Consider the following 26,718-nt stretch of genomic DNA (forward strand, 5'->3'; position numbering starts at 1 on the left):
ACCTCAATGGCTAATTAAAACCGCAAGCTCTGGAGTCACACTAACTGGTTTCAGATTCCAGCACCATGACTAACCTGCCCTGCAGATTTCTTAACCTCTCTTGCCTTCATTTCTTTATCAATAAAATGGAGATAATGGTGGTGCGCCTGGGTGGCTCAGTGGGTTAAAGCCTCTGCCTTTGGCTCAGGTCATGATCCCAGAGTCCTGGGATCGAGCCCCGCATCAGGCTCTCTGCTCAGCAGGGAGACTGCTTCCTCCTATCTCTGCCTGCCTCTCTGCCTACTTGTGATCTCTGTCTGTCAAATAAATAAATAAAATCTTTGGAAAAAAAAAGTGTAGAGTTCAGTGGTTCATAATTTACATATAACACCCAATGCTCTTCCTAACAAGTGCCCTTCTTAAGACCCACCACCCATCTATCCCATTCCTCACCCACCTCCCTCCATCATTCCTCAGTTTGTTCTCAATAGTTAAGAGTCTCTCATGATTTGTTGCCCTCTCTCTCTTCCTCTCTCCCAAATGTTCAGTCATTTGTTTCTTAAATTCCATGAGTGAAATCATATGGTATTTTTCTCTGATTGACGTATTTCGCTTAGCATAATACACTGTACCTCCATCCATGTCTTTGCAAATGGCAGGATTTCATTCTTTTTAGGGGCTGAATAATACTCCATTACACACACACACACACACACACAGACACACGCTCTTTATCCCTTCATCAGTCATTTGACACTTGGACATTTTGCATAGTTTGGGTATTGTTGATAATGCTGCTATAAACATCCGTGCGCATGTCCTCCTTCGAATGTGTATTTTTGTATGCTTCAGGTAAATACTAAGTGGTATATTATACCACAATTACTCTATAATAGGGTAGCTCCAGTTTTAACTTTTTGGGGAGCCTCCATACTGTTCTTCAGAGTGGCTGCACCGGTTTGCATTCCCACCAACAGAGCAAGAGTGTTCCCCAAGCCTCAGTTCTTTCATTTTAATTATTGTATAGTATTTCATTGTATGAACACACTTCACTTTATTCAGCCATCCTCCTGTTAATGACCATTTGTGTTGTTTTACCCATTTTCCACCTAGAAACAGTACTACATTCTGGTTGGCAGCCTGAGGTCCTCCCAGACTATACCTTGACCTGCTGTTTTTAGAGAGAAAGATTTTTCATTATGGATTCAGTTTTTTAATGTTCACTAGTCTTATTCGGATTTTCTATTTCTTCTTGCATCATTTTCTATTGTTTTTATTTTTCTAGAAGAATTGTTCATTTCAAATATATTGCCATAGTGTTGTTTATATTATTCACTATCTTTTCTTTCCGAATAATCTTTATCTGTGCCTTCTCTTTTTCTCTTGATCAGTCTTGTTAAAGGTTTATCTCCTATGTTAAAGTTTTCAAAGAACTAGTTTTTGGTATTATTGATCTTTTTCTTTTTTTATTTCTGCTTTTTTTCCCTTCTACTTCTTTTGGAGGTTTACTCTGTTACTCTTGGGGTCTTTTTGAGACTCTTTAGTTGAGTCCTTACTATTTATATTCAGTCAGTTGTTTTTTCATCATTGCATTTGAAGCTGTAAATTTCCCTCTAAGAACTGCTTTAGCTGCATCTCACAAGTGTTAATATGTATATTCCATTGTGATTTCTCTTTTAATCCACAAAACACTTAGGAATGCGCTTTTTAGTTTCTGAACATGTCTGTGTTTATGTTTACATTATCTTTTTGTTGATTTCTTATATCTTTGTGGCCAGAGGATGTGGTCTATGTGATCTAAATTCACTAGAAACTCTAACCTGTAGCTGTAGGAGGTTTCACCCCAGCTCCTGAGTCAGGCCTTGCAACTCCCCCGACTTTGCCTCACTGAAGACGTATGTCGGTGAAATTGCTGGCCATCTGTTACAAGCAGAGATACCAAACAGATGGTTCTGCTTTCCCTAAAAATCAGAGGTTGACCTGGGGAAGAAAGTATTGAGTATCTCCCTTGTGGTCCCCCCTAAACTTGAGTCTGGGAACTAGATTGCTCTGTTCCTCCTCTGAAAATGAAACCTCATATTCTTGGTTGCAGCCAGGTCTGCAGGAGAAAGCAGGCATGGTCACAGCTTACCCAGGAACTTCTCTGGTAGTGACAGCTGAACCCAGCTTCTGGGTGTTGGCACTTACTTCTTCAGATGGGCAGGGTCCTCCATCTCTACTAAAGCTATCTGCATCCTCACAGCAAAATGTAGAAAGTGTTGGTAGGAGGCCCTTTCAAGAATTGAGTACTTAACAGACTCGACTGTGTTTTGGCCATTTCCTTGGGATCAGTGAAAACCTTAAGCCTGCAAGATGAAGGGCTTAAGAAATTATCTATAATCCCTATCTCATATAAGAGAAGTCCAATGTTGGCCCTCTAATAGGTTGCACAATCCCAAGAACCAGAGCTGGGCAAGATTGATCTGTAAGCAGCATTATGTCATCAGACTGAGGGAACCAAACAGAAAAGGAGAATTCTGGAGAAGAGCCATCAAAAAGTAATTGCAAAAACCAAAAGAGCAAGAGATCTAAAGCAAAGATTGGGAGATGAAGGTCAGAGGAATTCTTGCAACTACAGGAACATACCATAATCTTATATTATTATTTCATATTGGTTAATTCCTTCTTTCTGCTTTCTTTGGATTAATTTTTTTCTAATTTCTTGAATTTTTAATTCATTTGTTTTGTTCTTTGCTGTTTATGAACATAATTAAAATAGTTTTCTTTAAGTCGTTCTTTGATTTTATCATTAATCTTATTTTCAGTTTCTGTTATTGTTATTTCCTAGATACTTAACATTTCAATTTGGACTTTCTCTTTGACTTTCAAGAATTAAAAGAACATTTAATTATGTATCGATAGATGTTTTGTTAATTCCAAGTTTTATCATATTGGGTTTTTTTTTTTTTAAGATTTTATTTATTTGACACAGAGAGAGATCACAAGTAGGCAGAGAGGCAGGCAGAGAGAGAGGAGGAAGCAGGCTCCCTGCTGAGCAGAGAGCCCAATTCAGGACTGGATCCCAGGACCCTGAGATCATGACCTGAGCTGAAGGCAGAGGCTTAACCCACTGAACCACCCAGGCGCCCCTCAAGTTTTATCGTATTGTGTTTGGAGAATACTGTTTCTGCCGTTTCTACTAAGTGGAATGTATTAAGGCTTTGGTCTAATTTTGTAAAGTGTTCCATGGACATTTGAAAAGTCTGTTGTCAAGGCATATAAATCTACTCTATTAGTCAGGTTTTGTAGTTCTTCTATATTCTTTTTTTATAGACTTTTTGATCTGGTATGGACTAAGAAAAGTGAACTAGGGTCTCCTACTCTAATGCCTCTGTTTATTTCTTCTATTTCTTATAGATTTTGCTTAATAAATTTTAATTCTACTTTATTTGCTTTATAGAAACTCATGAATGTAATATCTTTGTTGTGGATTGTATGTTTTAACATTATAAGGAGGGCTTTTTTAAAAACCTTATTTAGGGACGCCTGGGTGGCTCAGTTGGTTGGACGACTGCCTTCGGCTCAGGTCATGATCCCGGAATCCCGGGATCGAGTCCCACATCGGGCTCCCAGCTCCGTGGGGAGTCTGCTTCTCCCTCTGACCTTCTCCTAGCTCATGCTCTCTCTCACTGTCTCTCTCTCAAATAAATAAAATCTTTAAAAAAAAAAATTAAAAAAAAAATAAAACCTTATTTAATGCTTTCTCCACCTCTGACTTCAACCTCTTCTGATGTAAGATTGTGACTTAATTGTATTTTCCTTGCATTTGTTTGATATACCTGTACTGTCCTTTTTTTTTTTCAACTTTTTTGACTCTGTTCTTTGAGGATATTTTTCTTTCAGTAGATGAGCTTATCCCACTGACATTTATAGATATGACTTAGTTCTAGAGCACATTTTATGACCTACTTTCCATTTTTTGTTTGTTTGTTTTTTATTTTTTTTATTTTTTATAAACATATAATATATTTTTATCCCCAGGGGTACAGGTCTGTGAATCGCCAGGTTTACACACTTCACAGCACTCACCATAGCACATACCCTCCCCAATGTCCATAATCCCACCCCCCCTCTCAACCCCCCTCCCCCCATCAACCCTCAGTTTGTTTTGTGAGATTAAGAGTCACTTATGGTTTGTCTCCCTCCCAATTCCATCTTGTTTCATTTACTCTTCTCCTACCCCCTTAACCCCCCATGTTGCATCTCCTCTCCCTCATATCAGGGAGATCATATGATAGTTGTCTTTCTCCGATTGACTTATTTCGCTAAGCATGATACCCTCTAGTTCCATCCACGTCATTGCAAATGACAAGATTTCATTTCTTTTGATGGCTGCATAGTATTCCATTGTGTATATATACCACCTCTTCTTTATCCATTCGTCTGTTGATGGACATCTAGGTTCTTTCCATAGTTTGGCTATTGTAGACATTGCTGCTATAAACATTCGGATGCACGTGCCCCTTCGGATCACTCCTACTTTCCATTTTTAAGGATCCATTTGGTTTGGGCACCTGGGTGACTCAGTAGTTAAGCATCTGCCTTCTGCTCAGGTCATGATCCTAGGGTCCTGGGATTGAACCCCGAATCAGGCTCCCTGCTCAGGAAGCCTGCTTCTCCCTCTCCCATTCCTCCTGCTTATGTTCCCTCTCTCGCTGTGTCTCTCTGTCAAATAAATAAACAAAATCTTAAAAAAAAAAATTCATTTGTTTTGTATCTTTCTCTGGATAGTGTATATTTCTTTTTTATGCATGTTCCTACTGGTAATCAGGAAGGTTTGTATTCTGTATTTAGCTCTTCTAGTGTTTAGCTTTTTATGCTGTGGTTTTAAAAAATGTACTTTATCCTGTATTTCTTAAATCTACTTATTATAAGAAGTGACAATATTATAATTCCATTCTCATCTCCTTTGCTCCACCTAATTTTAATCAATACATTATTATTATTTGTTCTTCTAGTGATCATTGGTATACTTTTGAATATACTTCTGTCTCTGTTATTTGATTTTTAAGGTGTATTATCTTTTGACCTTGAATATTAAAGATAAAGAAATCAATCCTTTTGGCAACTTTCATCTTTTTACATCTTCTCTTCTTGGTTTTTGTTAATTTTACTACTTTTACTGGTGTAGTTTATAATATTAACATTCTGGGACACCTGGGTGGCTCAGTCCATTATGTGTCTGCCTTCAGCTTAGGTCATGATCTCAGGGTCCTGGGATGGAGTCCCACATCGAGCTCCCTGCTCAGCAGGGAGCCTGCTTCACCTTCTACCTGCTGCTTCCCCTGCTTGTGTGTTCTCTCTCTCTTTCTCTCTCTCTGACAAATAATATCTTTAAAAAAAATAATATTAACATTCTCTACAATATACAGTAGTTATTATGAGAATGAGCCCCGGAACCAGACTGCCTTGGTTGAAATCTTGGCTTTATCATTTTTTCAGTGTGTGACCTTAAGCAAGTTACTTAATAGATAATTGTTTCCTTGTTTTTACAATGTATATAACAATAGGTTCTACCTCACAGGTTTGTTTTCATGATAATGAAATTATAGCACTAGAACAGTGCCTGACCTATAATAAGCATCTGGTGATTATCAGTTATTTTATTAATTATTATGAAGTAGATTCCCAGGGTTGTTTTCATCCCAATCCTACATTTCAGGGGGCTTCCACATTCAGGTTCTCTTGTTCATCTGCTGGTTACCTAAAATCCATTCTCTGGTAGTTCTCTAAGAGACAGTAATGGAGTTCTATTTTCTAATCCTTGTATGTTCAAAAACATTTGATGCCTTTTACTTGAAACAAGTTTAGCTATGTAAAATAATAGTACCTACTGTTGAGCACTCGTTAAAATCACAGGTGATCTGTACTCATTATTATATCATTTTACCTCATAATAATGCTATAATTTTATTATTTATTTATTTATTTATTTTTAGGAAAGCTCTCTGCCCAACCTGGGCCCCTTCATAATTATGGTATAAGTCAAGTATTATCCATATCCCCTTTAAAAATTAACAAATTAGGATTCAGGCAAGTCACACTTTCTTTCTCAAAGACTTTGCTGGCATTGCACCATTATCTACCATTGATGTGGCTGTGGAGAAATCTGAGGTCAATCTGATTTATTTCCCTTTAAAGGTACCTTGATCTTTTTGCCTAAATGCTGAAAAGATTATTTATTTTTGAAGTTCTAGTAAAATTCAATGGGATAGGTCACGAGGGTCATTCTATATCAGTTTTCTTGGGACACATTGTGTCCTTTCAATTTATAAAGTGTCTTTTCACTTACATGAAGTTGCCTTGAATTATACTTTGAATATTTTTTCATTTCCACTTGTTCTATTCTCCTTCATGTAGACATGCTGGATATCATGTCTTCTGTGTCTATAATTTTGCCTCAAATTATTTTTAGTTCTTTTTAGCACTCCATTGCCATTTTCTCATTTTTCTTAACCCAGCCCTGTTTTAAGTCTAACTGTGTTGTCATCTTTATCTGCCTTCTTCCCCTGCCCCCACTTATAATGTGGTTTTAATTTCTAGGATTTTTTTCCTTTTCTTCCTTTCTGCTAGCTTATTTTACATTTCCTTCTGATGTCTCAGCATCAATTCTTCTGCTTTGAGGTCTTGTTTTTTAAGCTGTTTCATTAAGTCCTTTGAATTCACAGCATTATGTTTGGTCTGCTTCATGGCAACATTTTTCTGGAAAATGTCTCTTTATAACATTAGCTTTTTATTTCCTTTCCTCCTTTTTCTTGTAGACTTGCTGTATAGATCTTATTTTCCTTTGGTTATTACTCATCATCGAATGAAAAGTATTCTTTCTCGACCAGCTATTTGCAGGAAGCAACTGGAGCAGTGAATTGTGCTAATAGTGAGGCTGCTATGGCCGAGTGTGTGGATATGTGTGTCATGTGTAAGAGTAAAAAGGAGAAACTAGAGACAAAAATACACAAACAGATCATGCTTAGCCAGTATTATCTCCCCAGCAGATGCTCATATTATATTCTCCCTCAACCTGTTTCATTAACAGACTGCCTCCAACATAGATAACATTTTTAAGGAATTTATCATTCAGCACTGCCTTGTCCTGCTGCTTCAGGATGCCAGAGTCCTTGAAAGTTCCCACAGCTTGTGCCCTTAAACTTTCAATGTAAATCAGGTGATGGTTCTCCTCCTCAGGTGTACTACCTCTTTAGTGCTGTGCCAACATTGAGAACTAAAGTCACAGCAGGTACTTAATCTCAACATACTTTGGACTCTGGTGTAATTTTCACTCAACTTTGTAGGCCATCCTCACTAATTGTGTCTTAGAGTTAACTTGGTACCTTATAAAAGATGGCGTTTGTGTTCATTTTTCTTATTTTCTTGTTTTTCGGTGATCTCAAGGATGACCAGATGACAGAGATAATTTCATTTTGTTATTTTTAAATATTTTGGGAATGTTTTAAAAGATTTTATTTATTTGAGAGAGAGAAAGTGAGAGATACCATGAGTGTGGGGGGGAGGGCAGAGGGAGAGGAAGAAGCAGACTCCCTGCTGAGCAAGGAGCCTGACCTGGGTCTCAATCCCAGAGCCCTGGAATCATGACCTGGGTCAAAGGCAGACGCTTAACTGACTGAGCCACCCAGGCACCCCAATATTTTAGGGTTTTTTTTTAAAGATTTTATTTATTTATTTGATAGAGAGAGAGAGAGCACAAGTGAGCAGAGTGGCAGGCAGAGGGAGAGGGAGAGGGAGAAGCAGGGTCTTTGCAGAGCAGGGGAAGCCTGATATGGGACTCAATCCCAGGACTCTGGGATCATGACCTGAGCCAAAGGTAGTGGCTTAACCAACTGAGCCACTCAGATGCCCCTATTTTTGGTATTTTAAACTTTAACTTTTTATTTTAAAACCACAGCCACTTTTTAAAAGAGTGCCTCTAATCTTAGGGAGATCAGGTATCATACCACCTCAGACCATGTTAAGGGAGAAAAATAACTTCCAAATTCTGTGCACACCCTAGTCCCAGCAAGGTCTTTCATCATCATATAGCTGGTAAGGACAGAGCTTGGATTCAAATTCAGGTCTGTCCAAATCCAGAGCCTGAATTCTTTTCATCATAGAACTTCATCTTAAAGAATACAGATATCTCCTTACATTGTTTATTGTTTCTTTTTATAACATTTTTCTATTAACTACTTTTTTGTTTCCTGGTTCTTAGTGTGACAAGTACAAGACTGGAGTTATTGATGGGCCCGCATGTAATAGCCTTTGTGTTACAGAAACTCTTTACTTTGGGAAATGCTTATCCACCAAGCCCAACAATCAGGTATGGACATTACAAATAAACATTCCAGAATGATAGTGCACTCTAATTTTACCTTGAATAAAGTATTGTTAGAATTCTTGAACCAGAGCATTAGGAAATTTTATATACTTCAATTTTGTATGCTTTGATTCACTCATCCAACAGATGTTTATTATTAATCCCTTATTCCCAGTATATTCCAGACACTGTTTAGTTATTAGGAATTCAGTGATGATTAAGATATATTACTTCCCTCGTGGATCTTATATTAATTAATAGTGACTAATTCTAGGGTATGGTATTAGGGAAATGGAAACAGAAGAGTTTTGCCTTTCATCTTTCTGTGTAATGTGACTTAAAAAATGTATTTGTAGCTATAAATGCTTAATTAAGAAACAAGAAAGATCTCGAATCAACAAGCTGACTTTACAATTTAAGGAACTTGAAAAAGAACAAATTAAACCCAAATCTAGCAGAAGGAAATAAATAATACAGTTTACAGAAGAGATAAATGAAATGGAGAATAGAAAAACGATAGAGAAAAATCAATGAAACCAAAAGCTGGTTCTTGGGAAAGAGCAACAAAATGGACAAACCTTTAGCTAGATGGTCGAAGAAAAAAAGAGATGGCTCAAATTACTAAAATCAGGAATGAAGTGGGGACATTACTACTGACTCTACAGAAATAAAAAGGATTACATGAGAGTACTATGAACAATTGTACACTAACAAGTTAGGTAACCTAGACAAAATGGACAAATTCTAGAAACAGAAAACTTAGCAAGAAATAGAAAATCTGAATAGATCTATCACTAGTAAGGAGATTAAATCAGTAATCAAGAGTCTCCCAACAAGAAAAGCTGTGAGCCTGTTGCCTTCACTGGTGAATTCTACCAAACATTTAAGTCCTTCTCAACCTTTTCCAAAAACTGAAAAGGAGGGAATACTTCCTGACTCATTCTCTGAGGCTAGCATTAGCGTGATACCAAACCCAGCTAAAGACACTTGAACAAGGAAAGAAATCTACAGACTTTCTGTACATTAATGCAAAATATTCAAAAAAATACTACCGAACCAAATTGAGCATATTAAAAAGATCATATACCACAGCCAAATGGGATTTATTCCTGGAATGCTGGGATAGTTCAACATACAAAAGTCAATTTAGTACACTAGGTCGGTCAATAGAATGAAGGGGAAAAAATCCTCAGGATCATCTCAGTTGAAGCAGGAAAAGTATTTACAAAATTCAGTACACTCCTATGATAAAAACACTCAACAAATAGGAATAGAAGGCAACTACCTCAACATAATAAAATATACATATGAAAAACCCATAGCTAATATCGTACTCAGTTGTGAAAATCTGAAAGCTTTTCCTCTAAAATCAGGAACAAGGAAAAGATGCCCACTTTTGCCACTTGTATTCAACATAATACTAGACGTTCTAGCCGAATCAGTTAGACAAGAAAGATAAATAAAAGGCACCCAAATTAGAAAGGAAAAAATAAAATTATATCTGTTTGCAGATGACATGATCTTTTATGTAGACCATGGGAGGTAGAAAAACATTTTATGGAGGGTAGAAAAAACCTTTTATCTATGTAGGAAAATGTTCTTACAGCTAATAAATGAATTCAGCAAAGTAGCTGGAAACAAAGTCAACACACAAAAATCAGTTGTATTTCTGTATAGTAACAATGAACAATCCACAAAGAAAATTAGGAAAACCTTCCGGGACACCTGGGAGGCTCAGTCCATTAAGCATCTGCCTTCAGCGCAGATCTTGATCACAGGGTTCCTGGGATCAAACCCTGCATTGGGTTCCCTGCTCTTGGGGAGCCTGCTTCTCCCTCTCTTCCCTGCTTGTGCTCTCTCTCTCTGTCTCACATACATACATACATACAATCTAAGAAAAAAAGAAAGAAAGAAAGAAAAGAAAACCATTCCATTTACGTAGTATCAAAAAGAATAAAGTACTTAGGAATTAACCAGGGGAAGGACTTGTACAATGAAAGTGTACAATGAAGGTGAAGGACTTGTACAATGAAAACTTCAAAGCATTGCTGAAAGAAATTAAAGCTATAAGCAAATGGAGACATATCCCATGTTCATGGATTGGAAGACTTAGTATTGTTAAACGTTAATACTACCCAAATTGATCTATAGATTCAGTGAAATCCCTATCAAAATTCTGAAGACATTTTTTGCAGAAATAGAAAAACCTGCCCAAAATGGAATCTCAAAGGACACCAAATAGCAAAACAGTCATGAAAAAGTACTATAGAGCTGGAGGACTCATACTTCCTGATTTCAGAACTTACTACAAAGCTACAGTAATCAAAACAGTATGTACTAGAATGAAGACAGACATACAGATCAATAGAATAGAGAACCCAGAAATAAGCTCTCACGTATTTGGTCAAATGATTTTTTTTTTTTAAGATTTTATTTATTTATTCGACAGAGAGAGAGAGAGAGAAAGATCACAAGTAGGCAGAGAGACAGGCAGAGAGAGAGATGAAGCAGGCTCCCTGCCAAGCAGAGAGCCTGATGCGGGGCTTGATCCCAGGACCCTGAGATGGTGACCTGAGCTGAAGGCAGAGGCTTAACCCGCTGAGTCACCCAGGTTCCCCTGGTCAAATGATTTTTGACAAGAGTGCTAAGACCATTCGATAGAGAAAGGACTGTCTTTTTTTTTTTTTAAGATATTATTTATTTATTTGACAGAGAGAGAGATCACAAGCAGGCATAGAGAGGGGGGGAAGCAGGCTCCCTGCCAAACAGAGAGCCTGATTCAGGGCTCAATCCCAGGACTCTGAGATCATGACCTGAGCCGAAGGTAGAGGCTTAACCCACTGAACCACCCAGGCACCCCAAGGACTATCTATTCAACAGACCATGCTGGGAAAACTGGATATCCACATGCAAAAGAACAAAGTGGGACCCTTACCTAATACTATATGTAAAAATCAAGTCAAAACAGATCAAAGGCTTAAATGTAATAACTAAAAGCATAAAACTCTTAGAAAAAATATAGGGTAAAATCTTCATGACATTGGATTTAGCAAGGATTTCTTGGCTCTGATACCAAAGGCACAAGCAACAAAAGAAGAAGAGACAAATTGTACTTCATGAAAATTTAAAAATTTTGTACATCAAAAGAATATCCAATCTACAGAATAAAATATTTGCAAATCATATATCCAATAGGGATTAATATCTAGAATATATAGGGGTGCCTGGGTGGCTCAGCGGGTTAATCCTTTGCCTTCTGCTCAGGTCATGGTCTCAGGGTCCCTCAGGGTCCTGGGATTGAGCCTGCATCAGGCTCTCTGCTCAGCAGGGAGCCTGCTTCCCCCTCTCTCTCTGCCTGCCTCTCTGCCTACTAGTGATCTCTCTCTGTCAAATAAATAAATAAAATCTTAAAAAAATATATCTAGAATATATAGAGAACTCCTGGGGCACCTGGCTGGCTCAGTTGGTAAAACATGCAACTCTTGATCACAGGGTCATGAATTTGTGCCCCAATATGTGTAGAGTTTACTAAGAAAAAAAAGAAAGAGAGAGAGAACTCTTATAACTCAACAAGAAAACTACCAGATTTTAAAATGTGCAAAGTACTTAAATAGGCATTTCTTAGAAAAAGATACACAAATGGCCAATAAGTATATTAAAAGATGCTCAGCATCACTTGATCATGAGGGAAATACAAATCAAAATCACAGTGAGATACCATTTCATACACGTTAGGATGGCTACTGTCAAAAAGTGGAAATTAACAAGTGTTGACAAGGATGGAGAGAAATTGGAACCCTTTTGCACTGTTGGTGAGAATGTAAAACGGCATAGCCACTGAAAAAAATAGTTCCTCAAAATATTAAAAATATACTGTTCTTATGATCCAGCAATTTTACTTCTGGATACATATCTAAAAAAATTGAAAGCGGAGTCTCCAAAAGATATTCGTATTACACCCAAGTTCAGGTCAGCATTATTCACAATAGCTAAAACATGGAAGCATCCAAGGGTCCATTAGCAGATGAATAGAAATGCAAAATGTGGTTTATCCATACAATGAACTATTATTCAGTTTTAAAAAGGAGAAAATTCTGACACATGCAACTGTATGTATCTTGAGAACATAATGTTCAGTGAAGTAAGTCAATCACAAAAAGACAAATTTTGTATGGTTCCATTTATATGAGATGCTTAGAGAAGTCAAAATTATAAAGATAAAGAGTAAAATGGTGATGCCAGGGGCTGGGGGGTGGGAAAGGGGAACAGGGAGTTATTATTTAATAGGTATAGGGTTTCAATTTTACAAGATGAAGAGTGCTACAAAAGGATAGTGGTGATGGCTGCACAACATTGTGAATGTAATACCATTGAGGTGTACTCTAAAAATGGTTAAAATGGTAAATTCTATGTTTTTAATATTTTATAATAAAAAATTGGAAAAAATAAAATTGATCATGGTCAAAAATATATTTAGGCATGAATTTTATAATTTAAAAGTTACAGAAAAAAGCTAAATCTCAATGTTTTGTTACTTGTTTATTTTTATAAGAGGAAGAAAACACTAAAAATACATGGTAAAGTTTTCTGCTCAGCCTAAGGACTAATTTGTCATTCTTTTTTCACGTAGATGTATTTAGGGATTTGGGGTAATCTGCCAGGTGTTGTGAAATGTCAAATGGAACAAGCACTTCATCTTGATTTTGGGACTGAATTGGAACCAAGGAAAGAAATAGTGCTATTTGATAAGCCAACTAGGGGAACTACTGTACAGAAATTCAAAGAAATGGTCTACAGTCTCTTTAAAGTAAGTATATATCTATTCACATGTTGCTAGTGTGAAGTGGTACATTCTTCTGAAAGAGTTAGCAAGACCTCATCCTAAGCCATAAAAATGTTGCTATTCTTGGGCGCCTGGGTGGCTCAGTGGGTTAAAGCCGCTGCCTTCGGCTCAGGTCATGGTCCCAGGGTCCTGGGATCGAGCCCCGCATCGGGCTCTCTGCTCACCAGGGAGCCTGCTTCCTCCTCTCTCTCTGCCTACCTCTCTGCCTACTTGTGATCTCTGTCTATAAAATGAATAAATAAAATCTTAAAAAAAAAAAAATGTTGCTATTCTTTAACTTATACCCAGGACTCCCATCTTGAGGAAAAAATTCAAACAAACAAAATCTGAGGAGGATGCTTACCTTAACATTATTTATGCTAGCTAAAAATGTCCAGATATGAAAGAGGAGTTAAGTAGATGAGCAGCTGTATAGTTTGACACTGTACCTGATACACACTTTTTAAAAGGTGGGGAAGGGCTAAAATTAGTATACATGTCCTGACTGAAAATTATTTTTAAAAATTTTAAAGAAATATTCATACAAAGATTAAATATACTAAAGAAAAAATTTATAATATTGGAAATAATCTTTTTAAAGATTTTATTATTTATTTGACAGAGAGATCACAAGTAGGCAGAGAGGCAGGTGGGGTGTGTGTGTGTGTGGAAGCAGGCTCCCTGCTGAGCAGAGAGCCCCATGTGGGCAGGGCTTGACCCCAGACCTTGAGATCATGACCTGAGCTGAAGGCAGAGGCTTAACCTACTGAGCCACCCAGGTGCCCCAAGAATCTTTTTATTGGTGTCATATTTTCACTCAAAATCTTACTTTTAAGTTTACATTTTCGTACTATTTTATCTTAAGAAACTTCACAGGGACATATTTTTTAACCACCATTGGAACAATACAATTTGAAGAAAATAGTTGTTAATGTATTGACTACAAAACAGGAGAAAATAATTTTCTCCTGTTTGACCCTTATTATAACTTATTATAACTTCAGACCTTATTTGACCCTTATTATAACTTCAGACATGAGCACATTACACAGCAATTTTGCAAGTAAATGTATGAATAAGACAGAATAATTTGTGTTGGATATCAACAGGGCCCAGGGAGCTATGGGAGCTAGGGTGGCCCCTTTCTTAAATATACTTAAGTCGGCTTTACTACAATTATATAAAACATATTTCTAGTTAACTCAGTAAGCATCATACATATTTGGAGATGTATTAAGTTCCTTTATAGAGACTCAGTAACAAGATTATTACTTAGCATGGTAATCCCCATAAAGTTAGTATGTATATTACATATGAGGAATTGTTCAAACCTGTATTTGGCTAAATTCTTACCGTTTTAGGCAAAGTTGGGTGACCAAGGAAATCTCTCTGAACTGGTTAATCTCATCTTGACGGTGGCTGATGGAGATAAAGATGGCCAGGTTTCCTTGGGAGAAGCAAAGTCAGCATGGGCACTTCTTCAACTAAATGAATTTCTTCTCATGGTGATACTTCAAGATAAAGAACATACCCCCAAATTAATGGGATTCTGTGGTGATCTCTATGTGATGGAAAGTGTTGAATATACCTCTCTTTATGGAATAAGCCTTCCATGGGTCATTGAACTTTTTATTCCATCTGGGTTCAGAAGAAGCATGGATCAGCTGTTCACACCATCATGGCCTAGAAAGGCTAAAATAGCCATAGGACTCCTAGAATTTGTGGAAGATGTTTTCCATGGCCCCTATGGAAACTTCCTAATGTGTGATATTAGTGCCAAAAATCTAGGATATAACAGTAAGTATGATTTGAAAATGGTGGACATGAGAAAAATTGTGCCAGAGACAAACCTGAAAGAAATTATAAAGGATCGTCACTGTGAGTCTGATTTGGACTGTGTTTATGGCACTGATTGTCGAACTAGCTGTGATCAGAGTACAATGAAGTGTACTTCAGAAGTGATACAACCCAACTTAGCAAAAGCCTGTCAGTTACTCAAAGACTACCTACTGCGTGGTGCTCCAAGTGAAATTCGTGAGGAACTGGAAAAGCAACTTTATTCTTGTATTGCTCTCAAAGTCACAGCAAATCAAATGGAAATGGAACATTCTTTGATACTAAATAACCTAAAAACATTACTGTGGAAGAAAATTTCCTATACAAATGACTCTTAATTCATTTGGACATTGTGATTATAGGAAACAATTCTAAGGAAAAATTTTGAGCATTTAAAAAAATGACTTCTGATTCAAATCCTTGCCAGTTACACAAACCCCTTTCCCCTGGTTTTAAGAAGTCATCATCTTGAGATACATTCAGTTGACTGCTGAAGTAATGGCAGGAGGTATAGGATGAACAGGTCCAAAGATTTCATTCCTGCTGTTGGAAGCCCTGGTAGATTTTCCAGTACATTCACTGTGTAACTATTTTGACTAATGACCTAAAATAATGCTGTGAAATCCTCATTCCATAAACATAAACAGTGTGAGTATTTTGTAGATTTGTTAGCCAAAATACCATTGCTGGAATTGTTTGCATTGAAACATTGAAGCTGCTGTTTAAAAAAAAAAAAAAAAAAATTATATTTACTGAAGTCTTAGCATGGTAAAGTTTGCACATTAACAGAAATTAAGACTGCAAAGCAGGTAAAGTTACTCACTTATAAACAGATGTTGGGTTAATAGCATGGTTTGTTATATTTATAGACAAACATTTAGACATCAAATGTTAAATGGCTTCAGAATGAATAATCATTGACTAGCCTCTTAAAATTAAAAATCCATCAAAACATGTTCTACTTGGCAATATGTAATTGCAAATTTTAGAGGCTGAAACTGGATGAGCTTTCATCATCCTAGATTTGATGGGTCCTTCTTAGTGTCCATGAGCTCAGTCCTTCAAAACTGACATTCTTAAGGCCATCAACCCAATCCAGATCCATTTATCTGAATTTGAGCTCTGGAGAAGTGGGACATTAGGAGACAGACTCTGAAATCATGAACTTTCTAGTAACAATTTTCCATTTTTGAACAGTATTTCCTGTTGGCCAAAGGGCTATTTCTTAAGAGGCATGTAAATTTTTTTCATGTGAACTTGATATGCAAGTTATTATTTGCCCTTTAATGTTATTTTTATGTTAAGATCTGGCATGTACCTTTCAACATCTCCATAAAATAGAACACCTCTTTTGAAGACCCAATATATTCTGCTCAAAAGTTTCACCTAATTGAAGTGAATGTTACAGTTATGTGATCTTCACTGAAACAGCTTTCTCTCAAAAATTAAAGCCATTGATTAGCACCAGTTTTGCTTTTTTAAAAATTGTTTACTCTGAAGGTACTTTTTCTTCCCACCAGCCATCTGGTTACAATAAATGAATGGAAGAAACATTTCCTAGTGCACAGTTGGGTCTCTTGCTTGCCAGACTTGTTTCAGGAGGGCTGCACATCATACAACCAGAGGGATAACTCCTGTCAGGGAAAACAAGACTGAGAAGCAGGTGTAAACTTTGAGTCAGTATGTGAAGTCACACTTGTTTCTCAAAGAAAAAAAAAAAAAACCTGTCAACTCCTCTCCTTTTGTATTTCAGGTTATTTCCTACAGTTTCACTAATAAGAGTTTAACACAGATAGCTGCTTGATGAATAAGTTTATTATTTTTATCTGAAAAATCTTCATAGAAAATTATGGTTTGGTTTATTAGCTCTCAGCAGCCCGCTCTTGAGCTCGAAGGAAGCTTGCCTTCTTCTGAGCTACCCGATCTTTCTTTTGGGCAAGAGACATTTTGGGACGATTCCACCTACAAAACAAAGTAAAATAAAGAGATAAATGTAATTTTTAAGTATCACTGCTACAGAGGATAGAAAATAGTTAACTGATTGAAAAAGACTGTGATCAGGTCAAACAATCAAGTTCTAATACACATACTTATTTATTATCTGAACCTAACTTTAAAAATGGAGTAACTGGTATATATATATATATTTATATGTTTAAATGCAGTAATTGGTAGTTATACTGTACTGGGATAGAATAGGTCAGCTCAGTAAGTACCATCTGAGGCTAATAAATTTCTATCACCACAATTGCTTTAGCAAACCTGGTTCCCCTCACTTCTGCAACATCATGCAGAGCTAGTGATCGAGTTTGCACAACTTCAATGAGAGTGTGAATAAGAAGAAACAAGGTAAGGAACTCCTTTTAACCTCTTTCTCTTGAAAAGACAACAGTAAGATGCATACCTCTTCTTTTTAACTTCTTTCTTAGGCTTCTTCTCATAGACTGGGTTCTCTCGTATAGCAGCATGAGCTTTCTTATACATCTCCTCCATCTGAAAGAAAGCAAAGCAAACAGTACTTGGTTTCATTTCACATGCCCTAAACAGTCATATAATGTGTACTTCTACTACTTGTTCTATTTTTATCCCTAAACCAGACTGTCAAAAGGAACTAGGTCAACCCTGGTATCTCTAAATTCTACATGTAACCCATATTTTCTTAAGAAATTACCATTAGCAATGTGAACTGACACTATTCACAAAACTCACACTCAAAAATTGCATGTATTTCTGAGGATTTCAGCTATACTTTTGAGTCACTCAAGTTGAGAGCAAATGGGTTTCTGTAAAAACATTTATGTTCATTTAAGTATTATCTGACCTAAATTCTTTTATTCAAGTGAGGATTTGTGCCAAAACAAAGTACTTAAGATGGTAAGAAGAGTATATAGGGAAGAGTACAAAGAATTGCTATAAATTCATTTTTGTTCTCCCATATTTCCCAAATTTGTATTTTCCATCAGTATCTGACAGGTCTTCCAATGCTACGCCCAGCACTGCATACCAAGGACCTCTTGTATCTACTACTACTAGGTGTCTGTGGGAACAGAAAGTTTGAATTGCCCCCAGGAAACCCCCAAACACCATCCAATTAGATCTTAAGGAGAATTTTGTTCTAAAACTCATCAAAAACCAATGCTGAAATTCTCTGAATTACTTCAAGTACCACCTCTAAATAATGACTATTGATTCTATGGAAGATCAAGTCTTGAAGCAGCTATAAAATACCTGAACATTCACTATCCCAATCTAGTAGCAATTACATGCCCCTAAAGAATAAAGTAATCTGGGCGCCTGGGTGGCTCAGTGGGTTAAAGCCTCTGCCTTCGGCTCAGGTCATGATCGCGGGGTCCTGGGATCGAGCCCCGCATCAGGCTCTCTGCTCAGCAGGGAGCCTGCTTCCCTTCCTCTCTCTGCCTGCCTCTCTGCCTACCTGTGATCTCTGTCAAATAAATAAGTAAAAATCTTTAAAAAATAAATAAATAAATAAAGTAATCCAACTCTAAAATTACTCCTTCAACATAGAGAAAATGTGATTACTACATGCATCTGTGTAAAACTTAGCAATGAAAATAATGCAAACACTGCATGACACCTCAACTACCTAAATCCCTCCTGAAAATTAATTTCTCTACCTCTGCACTCTATTATGGCTTTCCACTATATTTAACAAATCCATTTGATGATGTCAAATGTAGTCATTTAGTAAATCTAAGCAACTCGGTCCATTCCTTCCTAAGAGACAAACAGGATTCACAACCGTGTATGTAGATAACAGCACTGAGTTTTAAGTAAAGACCACTTTCCTCTTGGAGACATGTCAGATGTCAGCAGAGGAGTTTAGCAGGCATGCATAAGAGGCCTCCAAAGATCAAACTGATGAGCTAGCCAGGAAAAGTACATCAGCCTAAAAGTGGTCCAGCTGAAATATATCAAATATATAGGAAAGCATTAGAAAATGGCTATCTGAAAGCAGCTTGAGATTTTGATGTTTTTGAACAAGTTTAACATTACCAGAGCAAGAGATGTCTTAGGAAGAAAAATTATGCAGGCCAAGTAAATTATAATCACAAGTAAAAGTCCTATTTACCAGAGTGAACAAGGGCAATTAAATAATATCCAAGTATGGGTTTCTGAAAACTAACATGCACTTGCATTTACTAATATAAACTAATGGCATACTACCCTTTTCCTAGCTCAAAAAAACTCAAGTTATGTGTTTATTAGCCCTAGACTGTACTAAGCATACAAATAACAAAGGGATCTTTTCCAATTTTAACTCTTTTTAAGAACAATTTTCACAGGGTGCCTGGATGGCTCAGTTAAGCATCCAACTGATTCTGGCTCAGTCATGATCCCAGGGTCCTGAGACTGAGGCCCCCCCATGCTGGATGCCTTCTGCCCCTCCCCCACAACGCACTCACTCAAAGAAATTTTTTTTTCATAACCAAAGCAGTGTGAAAATAGAAATTGTGCACTAACATAACAGTCATTTGATAGGTAACTATTAATTTATTTACAACTCCATAGTTGTGTACAAGTTTTATAAAAATCAATGCTATTTTTGTGTTCTATGCCTATCTTCCATGACTACAGTGCGTTAATAGTCAATCTTAAAAATACAACTTTAGGCTGATAAAATTTCCAACATTAAACTCACACTTGCAACATCAAGGAGAACTAGTGATCTAATCTGTACAACTCCCCACATCCATGCTGAGACATTCAGAAATTCCGTAACATAGAACTTATTTGCTAAAAAGAAACTTTCTTCCACATGGCTTCAAAATGAGTTAACTAGAATCTTTTATCAGACAGGACAGATGATTCTAACTATGACCACAGGAATTAAGTCTACAGATTTAGAACAATCAAATATGTAAAAGCCACCAAAGGCTTCATATTTAGATCCTTGAGGCCTTCAGTACCTAAAAAATTCCTAAAAGTATGTTGGTAAGTCTAGTTCTTTACAATTACCCTATCTGACTTTTAACTTACCCTCACTCAATATCCCAACTTCATCTCATTCCATTTTAAGATAAGAACTGTTTATTTAAGTCTATCTATACCTATTAACATACTCATGTTCAACTTTTAACTATTAACCCAAAATAAAACTACTAATAAACCCACCAAAATCAAGTAGTAAACCTATAAATTGGGGCAGCCTGGGTGGCTCGGTGGGTTAGGTGTCTGCTTTCGGCTCAGGTCATGGTCTCCCAGAGTCTTGGGAGAGAGCCCGCACTAAGAGCTCTGCTCAGCTGGGAGCCTGCTCCTCCCACCCCACCGTATGCCCCTCTGCCTACTTGTAATCTGTCAAATAAATAAAGTCTTAAAAAAAAAAACCTATAAATTAACTAATACAGGCATTTTTAGTTAAAATTTTTACCATGTCTGGAGTTACGTTGTTCTTTATATATTGAGAGAATTGTTTCTTGTATGCATCTTCGTCTTCTTCCATTAGGTAACGCATATAATCTGCAACATTCTGACCCATGATGTGCTTTCGATGTACTTCGGCATTGAATTCCTTGCTTTCTGAATCATAACCAGGGAATCGTTTGGTACTAAAATAAAATTTTTAATATTTTAGTATTATAAGGATTAAAATCAGTTCACTAACCGGAATTCATTTCAGTAGCTGCCATCAGTCCCGTCTTGAAACAATTAATTGCATCATATGCAACCAAAGGACCAACTACTGACTGCTCAGTTAGTGGGATATCATCATTCAGCAGCTTATCTCTGAATTCCAGGATAGAAGAGAAAATCATGCTACAAGTACATTTAAAGCCATGAAATGTACCAAGTTTCCACCACTAAAATGAGTTCTCCTTATATATAAGAAAGGGTTTCAAAACTGCTCCCTCCAAATCCTAGAATTTCTCAGTGCTGCCTCAGGGCACATGGGAATAAGTGATTTTTTGAAGACCACATCTGACAGGTGTCTTGCAAGAGACCTGCAGGTCCTCAAAAAAATATGCCCCACCATTACAGAAGTTCCAGTTAGGTTACATTTTAAAGGCTAACCTCCCCAACCCCAAAACCTAATATTTTTGTTAAGGATTCACCAACCTCTAAAATATCCCTAAGAAGCTAATTAATCATTTTTTAAGATGCATCTACTCAAAAAGAACAAAAACCATTAACTCAAAACCTAGGAATTAACAAATTCAAACCTACTCAACTTCTGAGAATGGTCTATAATCTTATTTCCAGCTGAGAGCTGTCATAAGCCTTTTCTCAAACTTTTTTTCTAGAGCTGAGAGTTCCCATAAATGAGTAAACCAACTTTCATTCTGAATGAAAAGAAAATACACTGGGTGGGGGGGTGCATCAGTGGCTTAGTGGGTTAAAGCCTCTGCCTTCAGCTCAGGCCAGGATCCCAGGATCCTGGGATTGAGCCCCGCACTGGGCTCTCTGCTCAGCAGGGAGCCTGCTTCCTCCTCTCTCTCTGCCTACTTGTGATCTCTGTCAAATAAATAAATAAAACCTTAAAAAAAAAAAAAGAAAAGAAAGGAAATTCACTGGGAGGGGATGGACTTGAGGTGCTCATTTCTAACCAAAACTAAGCTACAACACAAAAGCTAGTTGTTTCAATCCCTGCTTTCCCACTACTGGCTCCAAAACTTTGAACAAATCTTTTACCTCTGAACCTCAATCTCATTTATAAAACACATTACAATTCCATCCTGCCCTGCCAGGTTTTTTGTAGAGTACGAAGCATATAGGAGGTACACAAGGTACACAAGGATAGCTACGTACTAATTTAATTGATTCATCCAGTAATCTCCAAAGTCTAACCAGTTACAAATGGAAATACTGGCAGTCCAAACGATGAAGCCTTGAATACTCTATTACCTGTGAGGGATAGACAAGCCTCCATCCACTGCTCCCTTGAGGGCCCCAAAAACTTTATTTCCAGTAGTAGTTCTGGCAAGCCCTGCATCCAAATAGCAGGTGAAGGCACCAGGTTGACCATCAATGCTTTCCACATTGTATTCATCTCCAGTCACTTCCACTTGGCCTTCATAGATCTTGTCCATGCCAAACCTATTAAGGAGCTATTAACAAAAAAGCCAGTCTAAATATATTCAAATAATTCTAACATTATCAAGACACAACTTTAGGAGCGCTTGGATGGCTCAGTCGCTGAGCATCTGCCTTTGGCTCGGGTCATGATCCCAGGGTCCTGGGATCGAGCCCTGCATCGGGATGCCTGCTTAGCAGGGCACCTGCTTCTCCCTCTCCCACTCCCCCTGCTTGTGTTCCCTCTCTCTCTGTCAAATAAATAAAATCTTTTAAAAAAGTCACAACTTTAATGACCTGACACCTAGAAAAATTTTCCTTCAAAATTCACTTAACCCGGGACGCCTGGGTGGCTCAGTTGGTTAAGCAGCTGCCTTCGGCTCAGGTCATGATCCCAGCGTCCTGGGATCGAGTCCCGCATCGGGCTCCTTGCTCGGCAGGGAGCCTGCTTCTCCCTCTGCCTCTGCCTGCCATTCTGTCTGCCTGTGCTCGCTCTCTCTCCCTCTCTCTCTGACAAATAAATAAAATCTTAAAAAAAAAAAAAAATTCACTTAACCCTCTGTACTAATTTACTTTTAAACACTAAGATGCTACAAAAACAATCTTCAAATATTCAATTTCAGCACCCCTTTGTCTTATAGCTTCTGTATCTTCCCTACATGTCCATACTTGATTTATGCAGTAATCAATTAAGATGTAACCATATCTATTCAAGAAATTTATTTTCCATATTTCCTCAGTCCTATTTAGCTACAGTAACTCAAGAACCAAGTATTAAATGTTACCACATGTAATTTGATTAATTTGATTAAAATCTTAGAAGCATCTGGGCATAAGAGAACATCTTTTATGGCTCTACTCTCCAACTACATTAAGTTAATAAGGGTGAATCTTCTGCCAGTACACCTAGCTACTGTTTCTTACAGTGTGACTTACATACAATGTTCCTCTCATGTATGACATTGTTCCCCACTCTTACCCAAATGTGTTTATAATCAATGAAGATATAGTCCCTAACAATGATGCATGCTTAACAATTCCAATACAAAACAAGATCAACAAGTAACTTGAGAAAACATAATAAATAAAAATAAAAATAAATAAAAACAAAATAACGAAAAAACAAAAATAAGACAAATCACATTTCCATCTTCCTGCATATTATAGGAAATGCTGCCACCCAGAGGCAAAGATAATTAAAACAAAACCAAATCCATTACCCATGGCTAACCCCCACCCAAATTTAAGACATTGTTTCTCAAACTTTAACATGTATATAAATAACCTGGACATCCTAGATTCCAAGGGTGTAAAGTCTACATTTTAAATGTACACTGATTGATAGAAGATCTATACTTCTAAGTAGCAAAGGTCTGCAAAGTCAAGGTATCTAACTAGCCAGAAATGGCTATTCAAATTAAGGTAAAAATTCAGTTCCTCAGTAGCATTAGCTACATTTCATGTGTTCAACACCCACATGTGGCTGGTGGCTATCATTCTTTGGTTTAGATTCCACTGATCTAGACCTACTCAACAATGCAAAAAAACAAAAACAAAAACAGAAAAATTACCTCACCAGAGTATTAGAAAATGCACTGCTGTCTCAAATTCTGTATTTATAAAGCTGTCCTTCCTGATGACCCCACAAGCAACAGCTCAACAGCAGACACTCCTCAGAAGCCACAGCTGAGGGTATCTTCCTCATGTATCAACATCTATCTTGCAGACAACTCCAAACAATGAGCTAGGTCCAAAATATACTACTTAAAGATATCTTCTACATACCCTGCGGGCCAGCAGCAGGCCAGTACAATATGCTGCAGCATAATTTGTCAGGCCAACTTTCACACCATACTTTGGGAGTTCATGAGCATAAGCTGCACAAACTATCATATCTCCTTCTATGCGGGCATAAGCAATCTGTAAGAGAAACAACAGGTTAGTCACCCGTGCTTTCAACTGTTTGCTTACTTATTCTAGGTGCCTTCTTTTTCAAAGGACTTAAAAAAAAAAAAAAAAAAAACCAGTGGGAAACAAATCTGCAACACTTAGAATCTGTCTTTATTAAACCTACTCAATGAGTTTATGGCTTGGTCAACTACTTCTATAAATTTATGTCATAATATCGCCAACAGAGCTAAAATTACCATATAGACTGTAAACATTGAAATGCCTTTGAGTAAGTTAGGGACTGTTGTTCCTAATAATACTGAAAACAGACTCTTAGCTGCATCAGCCAATGAATCAAAGAGGCACAGTGAAAAGTCAGAAAGAAATCTGATTATTTCAAGTATCTTCTGAACTACGCATATCGAAGTCCAATGTTTCTGACACTGTTTACTTATCTGAACTCAGGTATGAAGGAACACATTGTCTTCACAACCAAAACATTAGTTTGCCCAGAAAACAGGTGTGCCTGCCCCCTGCAAGACTCAAAAAATCTTAACTGTGAAAATTTACTCTAGTTGTAAAAGCCCAGAAAACTCATTTCTAGGAGCTAACTGCCACTTTGTAAAGGACTTTTTTGTGGGAGAAACCTTCATACTTATGTATCAAACCTATTTCAAAGAGAGGCAGGAATAAAAACAATCTTAAGAGCCGAATTAAAACTTCACAACTACCTACCTCTTCAATAAGGAGTGGTTATATGACACAGAAGGCTATGTAGAGCAGGTCAGGATTTAGTCCGTGACAATTTCTGTTATTCTACTGGAACTGCAATATGCCAGAACCTTCTACTTGGCCTCAAATTTATCCTCTTACCCCTATAAAATAGCATAGTAGCCTAGATTTCTCTAATCCTCTTTCTGCCCATTAGAAAACAAGATTAAACTACTTTGGTCAGGATTGCCACACATAGCTAATTTTCAGTAGAGTATTTTCAAGTACCACCCTCCCCACTCAAGCTCCAACTTCAGACTTACTAAAAGGAAAGGTATTACTCAATGTTTTTAGAATGCCAGGCACTAGAGGGACCTTTTAATCCATACATGTTTTGCTTAAGTACAACTTCTCCAGCAGTGAGTTAAAGAGGTGAGGTAACCACTCATTGCTTGAATTTAGAATACAACTTACCTGACAGATGATATCTCTGTTGGTTACACGAACTATCATCCTGTATTTAGGTGTGTTGTACTTATTTTTATCTTGAATTACCAAGCGTTTCCTGGCATAATAATCAGTTTTACCCTCTGAAAGAAAAAAGTAACTTAAGAAAAGTCTATTCCACTGCAGATTCTTCAAAAATTGTGAACGTGAGTAAGTGACCGTACCTCGACGTCTTCTAAATTTCACTTGGTATCTCTTGAAGTAAGCCTTATTCTTGACAACCTTCACAAACCCCTTTAAGAAAAAAAGAACGTTATTAAAACTTTGATAAACTGTTTATATTTTTGATATCTGAGTTAACTGCATCACAAAGTAACACTTTAACTTCAAAAGTGAACCCGTTCAACTGTCACTTTTGTGGAGTCCAGTTTCTCAAAACACAGGGGGTCAAGAATCACCTTTTCTACTTCCCATCAGTCACTTTTCCAAAGCGCTGGTCTAGACAGCAATCAATCTCGCCTAACGTCAGTCTGTTCTGAACACTCCATGTCCCAGTTTGGAAACCTAGGTAACCTCCAATTTCCCTTGTACTGTTCACGCACGTTTTTCCAAAGCCTAAACCACTTGCCACGAAACTCATCTGGTCAAGAGCATATTTGGCAATTACTTCCGATTAAATCAGCATCGTTTCCCACCTATCAAAGCAACACACCCCATCCCAAAAATCATTAAAAACTGGTGCAACAACAGTCTAGAAAAAGAGATAGGAAGCACATACCAAACTAAATGAGTTCCCTTTCGGGGCCCAGAGAAGCCACAGCCTCCAAGCTGACTGCTAGGTTTAAAAGCCACTTTTGAAAGACCCACCAACCCCACACTCTCCCGAAAAAACCATGGAAACAAGTCAGTGGCGGATGAGTCCGGAGAGCCGCAGACCATCTCCACTCAGGCATCTCCTCCCCCCACCCCACCCCCAGTGTGAGACCAACTGCATGCAATCCTCCCCACTGCCGGTGCCAGGTCGGAAGAGCCGGTATTATCCCCTAAACTTGTCAACTTAATTCATTCCCCACTCCTCAATCCGCCGCCCTAGCTCCTGATCTTCTCTGTCAACCCCTCCCCCAAAGTTTGCGCGGCCGGCGGCAGCCATTAAGGCCACGCTGGGAGCGGCAGCCCTACCACAGCAGAACCCTCAATCCAACGCCATCCATCCCCTGCACCGTGCGAGACGGACCCTACGCTGGCGTTTGGGGAGGGACAGGGAACCCGCGTGCAGACGTAGCCCAGACTCCCCAGTATCGACTTACCATCCTGCGGATCAGAGACCGGCGTCCGCGGCTCACCACAGACCAGCAGGCCCAGCAACACTCGGCTGCGGGAAAAGGCCTCGGCTCGTGCGCAGGCGCAGTATGTAGCACTGATGATCACGCGAGCGACGTGTGGAAGAGAGACCGCGCCAGCTCAAGGCGTGCGTTGCACTGTCCCCTGCTGGCGGGAGGACCGATGCCGGACTTCGCCAGGCGGTAACAGAACTTCAGTGCCACTGAGTCCCCAAACTCCGGGCTGGTAATCCCCACAGGGATGGGAGGTAAACAGTAGCCGGGAGGATTATAAGAGGTTTTCAGTTTCCTATGGTAATAAGTTGCTTCGTAACAAA

General features: G+C 38.0%; 2 protein-coding genes and 2 non-coding genes across 5 annotated transcripts in view; 1 reads left to right on the forward strand and 3 right to left on the reverse strand.

Annotated features, from left to right (window-relative positions):
• The window catches only part of DIPK1A (divergent protein kinase domain 1A), a 125,040-nt gene extending 108,503 nt beyond the window's left edge, over positions 1–16,537 (forward strand). The window contains exons 3-5 of the mRNA XM_047725373.1: positions 8,222–8,329; positions 12,957–13,133; positions 14,510–16,537. Coding sequence (XP_047581329.1) covers positions 8,222–8,329; positions 12,957–13,133; positions 14,510–15,322 — 1,098 coding nt within the window. The 3' untranslated portion in view covers positions 15,323–16,537. The remainder of the gene's footprint in view (positions 1–8,221; positions 8,330–12,956; positions 13,134–14,509) is intronic.
• A 242-nt stretch (positions 16,538–16,779) lies between these two features.
• RPL5 (ribosomal protein L5) lies at positions 16,780–26,503 on the reverse strand. 2 transcript variants are annotated; one of them, XM_047725375.1, is made up of 8 exons: positions 26,369–26,503; positions 25,286–25,355; positions 25,089–25,204; positions 23,799–23,933; positions 21,846–22,048; positions 20,374–20,551; positions 17,389–17,474; positions 16,780–16,946 (listed from the first exon to the last, which is right to left on the reverse strand). In XM_047725375.1, exons 1-8 carry the CDS (start codon positions 26,369–26,371, stop codon positions 16,847–16,849), a joined length of 891 nt encoding a protein of 296 aa, XP_047581331.1. In that variant the 5' UTR covers positions 26,372–26,503; the 3' UTR covers positions 16,780–16,846. The 2 variants fall into 2 exon arrangements, with proteins under 2 accessions (XP_047581331.1, XP_047581330.1); XM_047725374.1 differs by having other exon boundaries at positions 17,389–17,477; positions 26,369–26,502.
• Positions 17,163–17,299, reverse strand: LOC125099538 (small nucleolar RNA SNORA66). The gene has a single exon (XR_007127251.1). It is a non-coding gene; the product is annotated as a small nucleolar RNA SNORA66 (small nucleolar RNA).
• LOC125099531 (small nucleolar RNA SNORD21) lies at positions 20,625–20,720 on the reverse strand. Its single transcript, XR_007127245.1, has one exon. It is a non-coding gene; the product is annotated as a small nucleolar RNA SNORD21 (small nucleolar RNA).
• Positions 26,504–26,718: the final 215 nt, after the last annotated feature.

Source organism: Lutra lutra, chromosome 4 (genome assembly GCF_902655055.1).
Source record: "Lutra lutra chromosome 4, mLutLut1.2, whole genome shotgun sequence".
In the NCBI taxonomy this organism is placed as follows: domain Eukaryota; kingdom Metazoa; phylum Chordata; class Mammalia; order Carnivora; family Mustelidae; genus Lutra; species Lutra lutra.

Excerpts from the sequence above, each read along its gene's own strand:
- RPL5 (XM_047725374.1), bottom strand. Across the intron at positions 22,049-23,798 it reads GCCTGCTGCTGGCCCGCAGG|CTCCTTAATAGGTTTGGCAT; the intron begins GTATGTAGAAGA and ends TTTTGTTAATAG. Across the intron at positions 20,552-21,845 it reads GGCTTGTCTATCCCTCACAG|TACCAAACGATTCCCTGGTT; the intron begins GTAATAGAGTAT and ends ATTTTATTTTAG.